The 15,000-nt window shown below is 37.6% G+C and overlaps 2 protein-coding genes across 4 annotated transcripts in view; both read left to right on the forward strand.

Annotated features, from left to right (window-relative positions):
- The window catches only part of LOC137993450 (uncharacterized), a 16,868-nt gene extending 9,266 nt beyond the window's left edge, over positions 1–7,602 (forward strand). Inside the window, exons 3-5 of one of the 2 annotated variants that reach the window (XM_068839299.1) lie at positions 4,253–4,346; positions 5,365–5,472; positions 7,386–7,602. In XM_068839299.1, coding sequence (XP_068695400.1) covers positions 4,253–4,346; positions 5,365–5,443 — 173 coding nt within the window. In that variant the 3' untranslated portion in view covers positions 5,444–5,472; positions 7,386–7,602. The remainder of the gene's footprint in view (positions 1–4,252; positions 4,347–5,364; positions 5,473–7,385) is intronic. The other variant, XM_068839298.1, reaches the window with a different exon arrangement.
- A 1,098-nt stretch (positions 7,603–8,700) lies between these two features.
- The window catches only part of LOC137993452 (discoidin domain-containing receptor 2-like), a 23,805-nt gene continuing 17,505 nt past the window's right edge, over positions 8,701–15,000 (forward strand). Inside the window, exons 1-2 of one of the 2 annotated variants that reach the window (XM_068839303.1) lie at positions 8,701–8,841; positions 11,064–11,179. In XM_068839303.1, the coding sequence (XP_068695404.1) occupies positions 11,095–11,179 (85 nt within the window). In that variant the 5' untranslated portion in view covers positions 8,701–8,841; positions 11,064–11,094. Of the gene's footprint in view, positions 8,842–8,888; positions 9,026–11,063; positions 11,180–15,000 lie in introns of those variants that run through there. The other variant, XM_068839304.1, reaches the window with a different exon arrangement.

The following is a 15,000-nucleotide window of genomic DNA, read 5'->3' on the forward strand; positions in this document are numbered from 1 at the left end:
CACTCAAACGTTTTCTTTGCAGGACAAACTGCAAAAACTACGAAACAGAGCAACCTGTGTCTTAATGACCTACTCTAACTATGACGCTGATGTCAACAATTTATTTGAACTCTTTGGATGGTAATCCCTAGTCTCTCAAAGGCAAATTGAAAGAGCAACAATGGTATTTAAGTCCCTACAGAGACTAGCATCTGAGTATCTCTGCTCAAAATTTGTCCATCGCGATTCTGGTTATTGTTTGTTATTGTTTTTCTGGTTATTGTACCGCAACTGCACACAAACTACTTCAAAAAACAGCTTTGAACTATAGTGGCACAGTTTTGTGGAACTGACTTGCCATTAGAACTAAAGGAAAGCAGAGTCCCTCAATCAACTCAAACGACTGATTAAAGAGGTTATATAAGCCATTTTTCTAAACACGGCCTTCATGGAAAGGAGCTTTTATTGTATGATATTGATCAGTAACAGTTAATGTAGTTTACATAGTTTTATCTACCTATACTTGGTTTTAAATTTGTAATTGTACATATGGTTTTTATATTGCTGATGAATTGTACGGTGGAATAAATAAAGATTAAATAAATAGATAAATAAATAAATAAATAAATAACACTCTATTCGAGATCAATTGCCTCTCAAATCTAAGAGAAACCTGAACCCAAAAAGCACATCAGATAACAAAACTAAAAGCCACTCGTATTTTCTACGAAAACCGAAAACCAGATGCTAAAAAAAACGAAATATCTGCAAACCGCAATGAACACCAAAACCGAAAAACCAAAGTCTTTTGGCACAAAAACCGAAAAACCGATCTAAAAAGACTGTTTACTTTGAGTGTAAGTTTTGGATTTACATTCAAAACTGACTGATCATCCTCAGAGGAAAGAAAAGAGGGGAGTCTCGGGTCAAAAATCATGACTTGAAAAAATAATGGGAAATTTATAATGGTTTGGGAGGAGCTGTGGAAATCTGACCTCCTGGAATTCCTTGTTGACACCCTGGCCTTATGAACTTATATGTATCTGGAAGCCTGGTTGACCTCTAGGGAAAATTTGACGTTGTTTACTCCCTAGCTTAAAATTTCGGTGTGTAAGTGCAGCTTATTATACATGTGTATATGTAAAACACAAGTTTAAAAGTTCAATGTTTTCAGTTTAAAATATTACTTAATTAAATGATGTTCTGTTTTTGAATTCCCGATTAGTGAAAATAAGGATGATTGAAAGTGATCTCTGCACGTTTTGCCAAGCCTCTCAAGAAACAGTTAAGAATCTTTTTTTTTCAGTGTGTTTATTCTACAATTTTTTGGAATGATTTTGGTTAATGCCAACTAAAAAAACAAAGGAAACTTGAATATGAAGGTATTATATTTGGGATATTAGATGAGAAATCTGACTTACTTAACTACCTCCTCATGTTAGGTAAACTTTATTTATGCAATAGTCGGAAGAAGAATTGTGTCCCTGTTTTTCACTATTTGAAGCTATAGTTCAAAGCAAATATAACACTGAAAAGCTTATAGCTGCTCAAGGCAAATCAAGCTTCAAAAGATTTCAGGTGAAATGGAAAGTTTTTGTTGAATGAGTTATATCGCAAGACAATGAGTGCTATAGGTCACTAAAGCATGAAGTTATGTTTATGTAAGAGTTGTGTGAGCAAACATACATCTACCAACTTGAAGGTGGTGTCACTTGAGTCGATATGTGTAAAGTTTAATAATATAGTTTTTTTTCTGGGCAGTAACACTAAACAAGTACAATGTCTTATATTGTAGGTAATCTAAGTAGTGTATTGTATCGCACTGTATTGTACCATTGTTAGCAAATAAATGTAATTATGATATTGTAAACAGATCACTGAGTATGATATTGTGCAGCAGTAGTGTAAGTGTAAGTAGCTTACTGTGTGTTTTTTAGTAGTGTTAGTAGGTTATTGTAAGAATTGTTTTTCATAGTTTAAAAAAAAATTAATTAAAAGTCTGAAAGCCCCAAACTCCTGTGCTGCATATTAATTCAGCCGCATACACATGCATTTGCGTTCTTAAACTGGTCTTTTCTTCAATCCAGCTCTCTCTAGATTTTAAAGTTAGTATAAATAGTGGACAATTAAAAAGAAAAATCCCTGTTCAAGTTAACAGTGTCTTTGTGAAATCAAGGCTCAAAACCTGGGTCATTTTAATTAGGGATTATTTAACATACCCTACATGTGGTTTTGAAATCCAAAGAATCAAATCAGGGTTCACAGTAGGAATTTTAGTAGGTGGCAAAACCTGAGGAGTTGGCGGAGAATGGAAAATACACACCGAAGGTGTGCTTTCCAAGAGCTGAAGGCACAAACTTGTAGGGGGGTCCAGGGCATCCTCCTCATGAAAATTTTGAAATTTGGGCCTCTTAGAATGCATTTTCCTGCATTTTGGAGAACAGATTAGGGTATTTGAACAGAACATGAATTTCTCACACATTGAATTACATTTGTCTGTGACATAACAATGCAACAGCATGTCGTCAACAAGACAATAATTGCAAAAGATGCTAATAAAAATAGCATGACATAGCCCCTTTCAAGGCTTTCTTTCAGGGAAAAAGAAATCAACACTAATATTAGTCAGAATTCAGGCATCTCTTTTGTTTTTTTCATTAACGTAACCTTGCTGATCCAAGGCTCGTGTTCTGTAGGAATGTTTCTCATGTTATTAGTAAAATTTGGGGTAATTTCCTAGGAAAAGTTGGTGGCAAGTTCACATGCAATAGTTGGCAAATTTCGCCAGCCGCCAGCTCTTATTGCAAACCCTGAATAATAGGGTCATAGTAGCACTTAAGCCATACCTTGTATGGAATCTTAACTCAAGTTGTTGTAAAGTAGGGAATGTGATGCAATTAAGTTTGACTGAGACAACTTTTATGTCCATCAGTAGCACTCTGTCAAATATAGATTCTCACGTAAGTCACACCAACATATGTAGTTAGTACTTGATTTGATCCTCTTTTGTAAGCTTGGCCAACCTGTGACTTGGTTGACCATTGGAATACTGTGTGGGAGGTTGTATGTTCAACTGTGGTGTGACCAATATGCAGGGTTGTAAAATAAAGAGCTGCCTTTATAACTATAGCTTCATTGAAACAGTTAGTATAGATCGTTTTCAGGTGACGTCATCATTTTCTAAAATCCAAAACTAAAGAGCCACGAAAGTTTTTATCCTCATCAGGCATAAGAGGCTTTAAATTTGTATCCATTTGCAATTTTAAAGCTCAATAGCGTGCTTCGTTTGGAAACCAGAGCATTTTGAATTTCTGAGTTATAGCGGTACGTGACACGAGGCGACGATCGAGTTTATTGAGAATTATATATTTATCTCATGGTTTTGAGCCTTTTTAGAATTTAAAGCATTAGGAAAAGTGCTTACTAGGTAAATAGCTGTCTGTTCAGTACAGATGATCACTCGCCTAGATAGCCAAAGTAAGTAACAGATGTTAACACTATTTTCCGGCCGCCATATTGGTGCACCACAGATGTGCACCAACATGGCGTTTTCATACTGGGCTCTGTAAATTTCTGCGAAACATTTCGACGAATATCTGAAGTTTGGGGAAATGCACAGGCCTAAAACTTGGAGAAGTGTCTTCATTTATCTTCTACAACATCACGAATTCTTGACTTTTTCCACTGGATGGTTTTTGATTTATTTTTTTATTGCGTGACAGTGAAAACGATCTATACATAATTATGAAGAATTTCCAGTCGTCTCAGGTAAGGACTGTGAACTATATACCCCATTTAACAGAAGAAGTCAATTTGCGTAGGATGTTAACATGTTCACACCTCAAATTCCCTAGGACACCCCCCCCTTCCCCCCCCCCCACACCAATGACGAGTAAAATTGTCCAGCATTAGACAGAGTAAATTCTATTAAGTGTCACTCTCAGGGGTCAATGGGTTAAAGACCCCAGTCAGTGCTTGAAAGTGTTTCAAGGAGGGGATGTAGTCCCTGGTGTTGTCACCTGGCTTTAAACCAGGTGGGGGCATTGATTGACAGTTGTTTGACAAGCAGTAAACACTACGGGTGCTCTTCAGGTCTCCTTTGATGGTAGGATAGGAGACCAGGTCTTCCAGAACCTAGCTTGCCCAGGCTTTTCTTTTATTTCTTTATGAACTGAACCAATGTTTTGTTGCCACATTGGCTCTTTTATCACAACTTATTATTACCTTTGAGGCTTACTTTTATACTTTCTCTTTTGCATGTACTCTTTTTAAGGAGGAGGTCTTACATTTGCTGGCCTTTCTGTTTTTCCTCCAGTCCCAAAGAAGTATATTCCTCTTTTCTCTCTTAGTAAGTGTTTGAAATGCAGGTAAGAATTAGAGCATCCAATGAAATTAATCTGCAAAGGGAGCATCATCCTTTATTTGTTCAAATTACATGTTTTTGGAAAAGATTTAAGGAGGCAGAAACCAGTTTCAACACTTTAAAGAAACTGTACTATTTACAAGGATTGAATGCACACAACTATTAAATTACAAACTGCAATATGATGGTACTTTACAACAACAATTGGTTACCATAGAAATAGAAGAGCTGTCTAAAAAACGTTCTTTAAATTCTCATATCTCAAAAACGAACTTGATGTCCTCCATTTTTATTGCTGGTGATTTGTGATATGCAGACTAAGAAAAGAGTCTCTTCAATATATGTAAAGGTTTCTTATACAATTTGAAGTAAAAGCTAATGGTAAAAAGAAGTAACGTTTTCATCAAGCTGCAGTCATTATCAAGCTAAAAGTGAAGATAAAAATTTCTTCACTTTTAGCTTGATAATGACCATGCAAAGCTCGGTCAAAACATCACATCTTTTTACCCTTAGTTTTTACTTCAAACTCTCTTCAATGGTCAAAAAATTATCTGAAGCTGATTTAGAGTTACCTCCACAACTTGACAAAATATTCATAGTGGCTCTGAATTTATTTCAGAGAATTTCATTTTAACTTTGCTGATGGTTTTTTCTCTTTACTGTGATAGAAACTTGGGGTCACCAGTTTTGAGATATTTTCATTTAAATAGTACCAAATATTGGATGTGTTAAGATGGCTTTCCTGTTGCTATGGTGATCCATGTCACAGTAAATTATGAATGTATCTTTTTTTAAGCTATAATTATTGGTGTTTCATTTGATACTATAACATTGCTGTTGAGTGACATAGTGATTTAGAGTCAATCTTTGTAATAAGACATTCCAGAAATTGTTGAAAGCGCTTTAAACACAGAGAACACAAATGAAATGTCTTTCATAGTTACTTGGTATTACATTTCTTTACGTAGTTAGTTATTTTGTAATGCTCAAGTGCGATGTATATTCTTGATGGTTGATGTCAGGTGTTGGAGCTGGATGTGGATGGTTTGTCTCTCACAGAGCAGTGATCTCTTGCCATCGATCTCTGTCCATGGATGTTGAAGGGGAGCACAAAGATGCTCACTCTGGAGGTTAGTTGAATTTTGATTATGGGAAGCCAAAACGCAGTTTGGCGCTTGGAGCTTGAAGGTGAGATTCCATAGAATTGTGAAAATCACAGCTAGTAATACATGTACATGTACAGTAGTTGGGGAACGTTCATTTAATATGACAAGGGGTGGGGGAGGGGGGGGGGGATGAAGATATTGAGGGGGGGCTCCGAAAATTTTTAGACACCCTAAAAGGGGGGCTTCAAAAATTTGCATACTTCAAAACCAACACATGACATTATCATACAGATTGGATGGTTTTCAACTCAACAAATTAATGACCAGTGCAACTCAGCTATATCACATGGTTTACAGATATAACAAATGTAGTCTCAGTAATTACACTCTTGTTCATCCCAAGAATGCTTTAGAAAATTTCAAAAATTAGGAATGATTTCATTCAGTGCTTTGTAACGGAAAAGAAGAACACATTTTTCTTCAACAAGACGTACCTCAATACACAGTATTCCAGTGCAGGGAGCACTCTGCAAAAGAAATCTGTTTCTGGATATCATTACCCTACAAAGATTATGAACTTCATTGAAAAACACTACTGAATTGGGGAACTGTACATGGAGTATGTGAGAGAAGGATGTCTGGAGAAAGATGAAATGCCGTGCAACAGGTGCGGAAAGGCAGATTGGGTTGGGCCAAAGTTTTCACCAATTCCTGCACCTTACCCAGATCCTGACAATGCAAGTCACTACCTTCCTCTTTCCAAGACACCAAGAACGATCAATGGGAAGGCTAGTGCCATAGATGATCGTGCCCCGAGGGCAAATATCAGGAAGTTGTTCAAGGATGGATCCATCTCATCAAGCAACTGTGAGAAACTGAGAACATTTTCTGAAGAATTTTGTGTTGAAGAGAAGCATGTTGTTAGCTATGTTAAGCATTTGGAACAGCTAGCAACAGTTGCTAGTAATATCTGAGAAAGAGAGAGAAGATTGAATCGAACCATTGAAGAGGGCAAGCAGTACCAGGACTATCACTGGTCTGATTTAATTGAATCTGGAAAGCTGAGCAAACTGAAAGTAAAAGAGCTGGACAGTCAAGTACCTACTTCCATCTGCTGGCAAGAAACTAGACAAATTGAAGAGAATCACCACAGATTTCCATCTCAGAAATGACAAGGAGGCCACCTCAGAAGACAAGCCAGCTAACCCTGAGAGTGATTCTGTTTGGGAATCTGACTCGGATGACGACGATGTCAATAGCTGTCATTGGTGATAGTGACACCGACGAAGACTCTACAGCTGAGCCACTTAGACCACGGAAACAGAGACATGCCAATTTTCCAGATCTGGCCAGAGGGTTGGGTCATGGATGAGCCGCTACCATGAAAACTATGTGTGAAGCATTGGAGTAGAGGTAGGCACTCTGCGACAATAAATACTCGAGAACTCAACAGGAATCTCATCACAACTGGATCTCAAGTCTGTCATAATATAAACCATTGAAGACAATAACGGTAAATATATTTAATACAGTCTAGGAATCTTTTTTCAGGGAAGCAAAGGAATTGAAGGAGGAGGGGGGGCTCTGAAATTTTTTTGACTACCAAGGGGAGGGGGGGGGGGGGCTCCTAAGAAAAATTGAACCGCTAGCAAGGGGGGTTGCTAAAATTTAAAATTTCAAGCTTCGAGCTCCCTTGTCATATTAAATGAACTTTCCCTTAGGGCTAAAAAAACGTGCATTTTCCAACCAGGTTACAGCAAAATTAATATTGAATTTGCATAGTTTTTCATGTTGCTAATTTCCTAAGGTCTGCAACACAGTATTGTTTCCTCAAGCATTGTTTTCTTCCTGTGTTTGTTTCTGGACATATAACTAAATTATAAAACATTGGTCCAGATTGTCTCTTGACTTTTGTTATTATTTCTTTATTTTGTTAGAAATACAAAGTATTGAAAGAGCACTCCAGGAAACAAAGTTTGGAGACAAAGGATTTCTGAAGGAATAATTATTTCTTGTAAAATAGTTATGTTGCACATAATGGAACTTTTTGAGCTAGCCATGCCTGGCCTGGCTGTCTTCTAGCCTGGCCTCATCGAGGAATCCTCTGTCACAATATCAAAATGTGATCAATAAAATTTCATCAAGCTGAGAGAACTTGTACATCAACTTTCTTTGACTTTGGGTAAACAAGGTTTAAATTAGTTGGGATCATTATTAATCCTCCAATCCAGATAATTCTGTTTTTGGGTCAGCATACAATCTTTCCCTTTCAATGAACGATTGTATGACAAGCCATGCTGTTGGGTTGTTCTTTGAATTTGTTTGAGAACACAATTAATTCATTATTAGAACAAATTAAATCGAAATGAAGAAATCCATGTTTTTGATAGCTTAAATTTAGTGCCAAACATCACAGGCTACCCAATAATTTGAATGCATAGTCAGTAACCCTTTGTAGGGTTTATATGGGAAACATCCATGAAATGCCGAAAAACATCTGCTAATCCTAGTTCACAGCGACGGAAATGAATAAAATAAAACTTACTTTTACTGCACCTTGTATCCTTGTGTCGATTTGAGGCGTACTGGGCTAGTTTTGAAATTTGCTCCTATCCTTCAAAGGAGTTCATTTTATTTGTTTTCGTCGCAATGAACTGGGATTGGCTGATTTTTTTCGGAATTTCATGTTTCCCATATAGACCCTACAAATCGTTTCGTTGCCTAAAGCATTCGAATTTTGAGTTTGGGTTACCTATGCTGACATAAAAAATAGAAATTATTGTATTCATTTTAAATAACCTAACAAAATTAAAATAAACATCTTAAAAGGGATTTCATGCATTTGATGACTTAAAGTCAGAAATGAAATCAACCCCCTTTGTCCAAGAAATTTTAATTGACAACGCTACTTCTCGTAATTCTGGGAAGATAATTCTCTTGTTGTGGCATCCTTTCGAGAAGGTGAAGGAGACAATAAACAACGTTGTTCACGTAACAGTAAGGTCAGTAAGCGGTACCGGTAGGCTGTTTTGGAGTTATTAAAACCATACTAACTATGTTGAAACAAAAAACGTCTGATGTGCCGCCAGTATTGTGGTGAGAGGCAGTGGCGTGTGACGGGTGCGACCTCAATCGGCATCATTTCCGGTTTTCAGGCGCTATGGATCACGGGACCATCACAGCTGAAAAAGTCTGTTTTGAGCCGGTAGTCACTGCCCACTTTTGGTTGCTAAACAATCTTGGGCTAGATTCCAATCTTGAACAGCACCTTTCATAACTGGTATCTTTCCCAGGGTTTAGGGTTGGTTCAAGTTTGTTAGCGCGATCGTTCATCTTGGGTCGTGTTTCCCTGAAAGCGCAAGGCACCATTCCTTGTATAAACATGAAGTGAAGGTATGTGAAAGGATGTGATGGGCAAACAAACCCATTTGCGGCCGCCGAACGGGTAGCCGTCAAGTCTTTAATAGTTCAGTAAACCACGCAGTGATAGCTCAAAGTCGTTGATAAAATGATTTCAAGTTGGTTCGAAGTCGGACTTTTGGGCATGGTTCGGGAGATCAAGGACTTTTGCCCCCAGGTGATTCTATACCTTACTTGGCTTGTGTTTAACATTCATCCAAAGTAATCTTAAGCTTAGCTTTATTGCTTATAGGTCCTTATAACAAAATAAATCGTCAAAGTAAATAACGAGTTCATAGATCAAAACCTTGTTGGGTGTTTCGTTTTTGTTTTTGATGCATTGTCAAAATCAAACTTCAGACAGCTGTTCAGAGCTTTCGTTTCGCAAATGTGCGACCAGCTAAGTTTGAGGGGACGAGAGACGTTTGGTAAGAGTTTGAGCATGATTATTTTTACTTCTCATGTACATCTCTTCTTGAAGATTTTAGATTATTTGAAGCAACTTAATTTAAAGGTCTGTAGCACTACTGTCCATTGCGCGTTTCCCGAATTTGTGTGTATCAAATGACCTTCGAAAATTAAATTTAAGATTTCACTCCTTTAGTCACTTGCAATTATATATTGGGAGCTTGAAGATGCCTACGGAATCGGCGATATTTGTTTGCAATACGATTTACGTAATTTACCCAATTTAAAAAATTTATATTTTTGAGGTTTATGTAAACTTTGACAAAATTAATAATGCCTCATATGGAAGTGTTTTCGGTTGTAAAGTAATATCGCACAAGAGAATGGAGTCTTACCCCGGCAGATGTACATCGAAAAGGAGTTTTTTTGCGTACGTGATTTATGAGTCATGTGGAGGTTAATATTTCTGCCGAATATTGTGTCTGGTTTTAATTACATAGATGTCCAAATTATTGAAATATTGTTTCTAAAATCTCTTTGTTCCTTTGCCGGTCACGTTGGCGTATTAATTTTTGTGGACTGTCCATGACAATAGCTTACATGTTGAATCGCCACATACCTGACTGAGTGTAAGTCATTAGATTCTGCTTACAAATGCTTTGTAATAATTGTTGAGTTCTTAAAAATTTACTTGTGAAACATCATTTGACATTTCTGACCCTGTCCCAGCTTTTTCTGTTATTCCTTGTGGGTTTCCAATTTTTTTTTTAAATTTATGATAAGTTTATTTGAAAGAGAAAAAGCATTGTTTAAAATGCAAAATGCAATGTTGAATGCGCTTCTAACTCTCTCTGAAGACTTAAACATTAATACTGACACACTTATAATAGCAGCTCTAGGCATAAGTTCAAACTGATTCAAAGTGAAACCACATAGAAATGGTACTTGGACAAATGAAACTTCTCAAATCTGTTTTTCATGGTTAGACAGGAACATTTATTGCTACACAAAGCAACAACAGGGCATAATTTGTTAATGGTTATTGTGTCTATTCTGCTAAGCACCTTAAAAATTATTGTAAAGTTAACCCTTTAAATCCCAGTGGCCACTTATAGATTTTACTCTCGCCAGATGATGTTACTCGGCAATGAGCACCCCCTCAGGCCTTAAAAGGTTAATACGCAATAAACTCTGTTGTATCACTAATGTGATTGGTTAAGTTAACTCAGTGACTCCTAAACTGGGCAGGGATGGGTCATTAACAAAGCATTTTACACTAATAATAACAATTACGATAGAAATGGCAAGAAAGTATGGAAAACAGAAAATTAATGTTGCTAGGCTGCATCGTTAAATTAACAATATGAAACTTATGATAGTTTAGAGAAAAACTTCTTAAGATGGAGCACTTCAACATAGTGATCTTCAGACTGCGAGAAATGTAGCAGTAAAACTTTGATTTCACTTTGAAAATTAGTTAATACACAAAACCAGTACATGTGGTATGGAGAGGGGTGCTGTCATTGTGTGACACCTTTAACAATCACAAGCAAATAAGTTAAATACAACATGAGCAATAACAAAAAGAAATGTTGGTAGTGCCTGTTAGTTAAAAATTATTGTCTCTATATAATTATTTTTGGTTACAAGTTCAGTTTGACAGTAGGTGTGCTAACAAGGGGCAGACAGTATTCAGGCTATTAAAAAAAATGTTTTGATCTAACTGTCCATCTCTTGTCATCAATTTCGACACACTTTAGGCTAGTCAGTGATGGTCACTTTTATATAATGTTTGTCTTTTTTTGCAGAGTGTTGTCTCTGGCATTATTTTTCATTAAAATGGATGCTCTAAAGAGATTGTTTTGCACTTTGGTGATTTGTTTTCTGTGGACAAGCCATTGGCTTTTTCTTGGGGCCTCGGAAGGTAAGTTGAGTTGGATGGCATCAGGGGAATCAGGATGGCCATCAACCGCCCCTCCAATCACGGCAGTGTATCTGGGCTGAGTACCAGTTGATCTCAACCAGACTTCAAGGTGTTTTCTCCTGGTGCTTCCATTTTCTTTATTCATTAAAATCAACTCCTAGCTATTAAATGACATCTGGCTTAGGCTCTGTGCTCCTAAGAACCTTTCTGAAAACCGCTGACGGAGATGATTAAAAGATTAAAGAGCTAGCAATAACAGTGGGACGCGCGGTGGCCTCATGGTTAGAGTGCTCGACACTGGATCCAGTTGTCCTGGGTTAGGGTCCTGGCCGGGGACATTGTGTTGTGTTCTTGGGCAAGACACTTTACTTTCACGTTGCCTCTCTCCACCCAGGTGTATAAATGGGTACCGGCAAAAATGTTGGGGGTAACCCTGCGATGGACTAGCATCCCATCCAGGGGGAAGTAGAAATACTCCTAGTCACTTCATGTTACAGAAACCGGAGATAAGCGCAAGGCCTGATGGGCCTTTCTAGGCTTTCAACAGAGACTTTACCTTTTTTTAATAACAGCAATTAGCTGCCATTTCCTGATAAGGCCACGAGCAGGAATTTAAAGTGGTACTAAAAGAATCACCTCCTTTTTTCCTTCAGATTTTGAAAGTGTGTTTGCTTAACACCTGCCTGGCAAAATTTTGAGCCTTGATTTTTATCCAAAGGCTGTTCACCTTAAGGAGGCTCGAAAGGGTTTTTTTGTTGCTGTAGTGTTTGTGAAACAATGAAAGATACCAAAGAAGGATATTTCACAGTGTAGGCAAACTTTAAATATCTTTGCAACTCTATTGTTGGGTAATACTTTAAGAGCACTTATGATGTCACATCGGTTACCATGGCAACACCCCAGCTCCACAAAAAGGCCCTCTAAATTTCAGTTTTTGAAAACTATCTGAAAAACTAAGTCAATGACCTACCGTTTTTATTTCTTTGTTGGAAATCTCCCTAAATTCTTTAACTTATTAGAGAGTACAACAAAAAGTTATCTAGTAGAATTTAAGATACATCGAAAAATGGCGTTTTATAGTTTACAGAAAATTGTACTAGATAAATTTCCCCGAAACCTTTTTATTTAAAGTGCCATCGTGAATGATACGTGCATGCGAAAAATCAAGATAGGTCACCGCACAAGACTTCGAGATACAGATAATTTATTCCTGCAGGTTGTATTTCCGGTTCGCACGATTTTACGCCATATTTTCACTTCTGGTGTGTTGCACGCACTACTATAGATAGAAATTTGATTCATTCAGCTGACGCATGTTTCTCAGTTATGGTGTGTGTAGGTTACTCGCGCGCACAGCTAAAAACCCTTTCGAGCCTCCTTAAGTAAAAGTTTTGGATTTGATGGTCTGCCATTATTCACATTCAAAACTGACTGATTGGACCTCAGAGGGTTGGATCTAGGGAAAAGTGATGTCATTCACTCAATTAAAGCTTTAAATTTTGAACAGCATGTAAACACAGTTTATTTTGAACATGTATGCAAATCATGAGTTCAAAAATTATCTGAAAGCCTGAAACTCCTGTGCTGCATATTAATTTAGTCCCGTACAAACGCATTGCATTCTTAAACTATTGAGTCTTTGACGTTATTTTCTCCTCAATCCAGCTCTCTCAAGATTTTAAAGTTAGTAATGGCGGACCATTAAATAGGAAAATTTCAGTTAAGGTATCAGTATACCTTATTTTAGTTTTTGATATTTCCTGGTACATCTCATTGCATTCTTTTAGTTGCAAAAAGTTCTACGAAAAAAGGTTTCGTGTAGACAAAGTTAAAAAGGAAGAACGATTCTCTGAATAAATTATCTCTAATGAGAGGGCGTTACTAAACACAGGAGTGGAACGGAATATACCAGAATATGCCAGAATATGCCGGAATGAGGCGGAATGAGACGGAATGAACAAGAATGGTACCAGAATATACCAGAACAAGGCGGAATGACACCAGAATGAGGCGGAATGACAAAAATAAAGCGGAATATACTGGAATGAATGGAAATATGCCAGAACAAGGTGGAATGACTCTGGAATTAAACCGAATGTCACCGGAATGAGACGGAATAAACAAGAATGGTACTGGAATATTCCAGAACCAGGTGGAATGACACAAAAATAAAGCGGAATATACCGAAATGAACCAAAATATGCCGGAACAAGGTGGAATGACTCTAGAATAAAACCGAATGACACCTGAATGAGACGGAATAAACAATATTTAATGGTACCGGAATATACCGGAACGAGGCGGAATGACAACAGAATAACTTAAGGACGTTCGTGCCCAAAACATTCCCATGTACAGATTTTTTTTTAAACTTGCCGCAGAAAGGTAATGATCTACTTTTGTCAAAAAGGCAAAAAAAATGGGGGGTCACCGTGCTCGTTTTCGAGATCATGAGGTGCATTTTTAGAAGATTGCATTACTTTAAGACGATCTTAGCTTACAACTGTCAGCAATAAAAAAGCTACATGAGTGAAATTTAGATCAGGTAAATGTACTCAGTTCAACATAACTAATACAACTAAATTAACCTTTGCAGCTGATGTCTTTTTCTGAAGTGAAATAGACCTTGAAAAACGATACATATTAGTCTAAGAAAGAAAACTTCGGTCGCACGAGAGGATAAAAGGCCAAATATTTGTAACTTCTTACGTACAGATTTTTTTTGTTTTTTGTTAACCCTTTCAGCCCCGATAGTGCCAAATGGCACTTATAGATTTTACTCTGTCTAACGCCAGACGATTTTACTCGTCAATGGGGAACCCCTCGGGGCTTAAAGGGTTAAGCTAACAGCGTGAAAAAACTATGTCCCTGTTTAACCCTTTCAGCCCCGATAGTGCCAAATGGCACTTATAGATTTTACTCTGTCTAACGCCAGACGATTTTACTCGTCAATGGGGAACCCCTCGGGGCTTAAAGGGTTAAAATGGACAAAATCAAGAAAGGAAGTGATCTACGGAAAGAAAAATGGGGATCACCGAGCATTCAAGAGAGTAAAATCGCTGCGAAGTTCTCAAAGCGATTGTCTATTCGCACTGTCACGCCATTGTGTGACATTTCCGAGAAGACATGGGTCCACAGCTATCCCATGATGCCACATACTTTCATGTTCCATTCTTGTGGCAAATTTTTGCTCCTTTAGCATCGTGTTTACCTGCGTGGTCTACGATGAATGACGTGTGCGTGACATGTGCGAAAAGATGCGCAGTAGCAATGGGCGCGAACGTCCTTAAAGGCAGAATAAACCAGAAGGACACCAGAATCAAGATGATTAGCGTGGACCGGGATGACAAGGAACAAAAAGTAATTTTTATCATTCCAGACTGTGAATGAATACCGGTAATTGTTGCAGAATAGAGAGACTGACAAAAAAAACAGTTTATATTAAAAGGGGAAGTAACAAGGCTTGCTGAACGAGTCACGATATGTTCTCACAATCCTTCATGTAAATATATTATCAACGATCCACTTTATTTGGGTGTCATTCTGCCTCATTCCTGTGTCATTCCGGCTCGTTCCGGTATATTCCGGTACCATTCTTGTTCATTTCGTTTCATTCTGGTGTTATTCCGCCTCATTCCGGCATATTCCGGTTTATTCCGGTATATTCCGTTCCATTCCGTTCCTTTGTTTAGTAACGCCCCTAATGAGAAGCTGTCAACATGTTGTCATTATCGATTAAACTTCCATTAAAAGTCATGTGATAGAAGCGCAGCTTGTTTTGCTTGGCATCGCGCGATTAGTCTGTCACACGTAATTGATTT

This window comes from Montipora foliosa, chromosome 2 (assembly GCF_036669935.1).
Source record: "Montipora foliosa isolate CH-2021 chromosome 2, ASM3666993v2, whole genome shotgun sequence".
NCBI classification, from domain to species: domain Eukaryota; kingdom Metazoa; phylum Cnidaria; class Anthozoa; order Scleractinia; family Acroporidae; genus Montipora; species Montipora foliosa.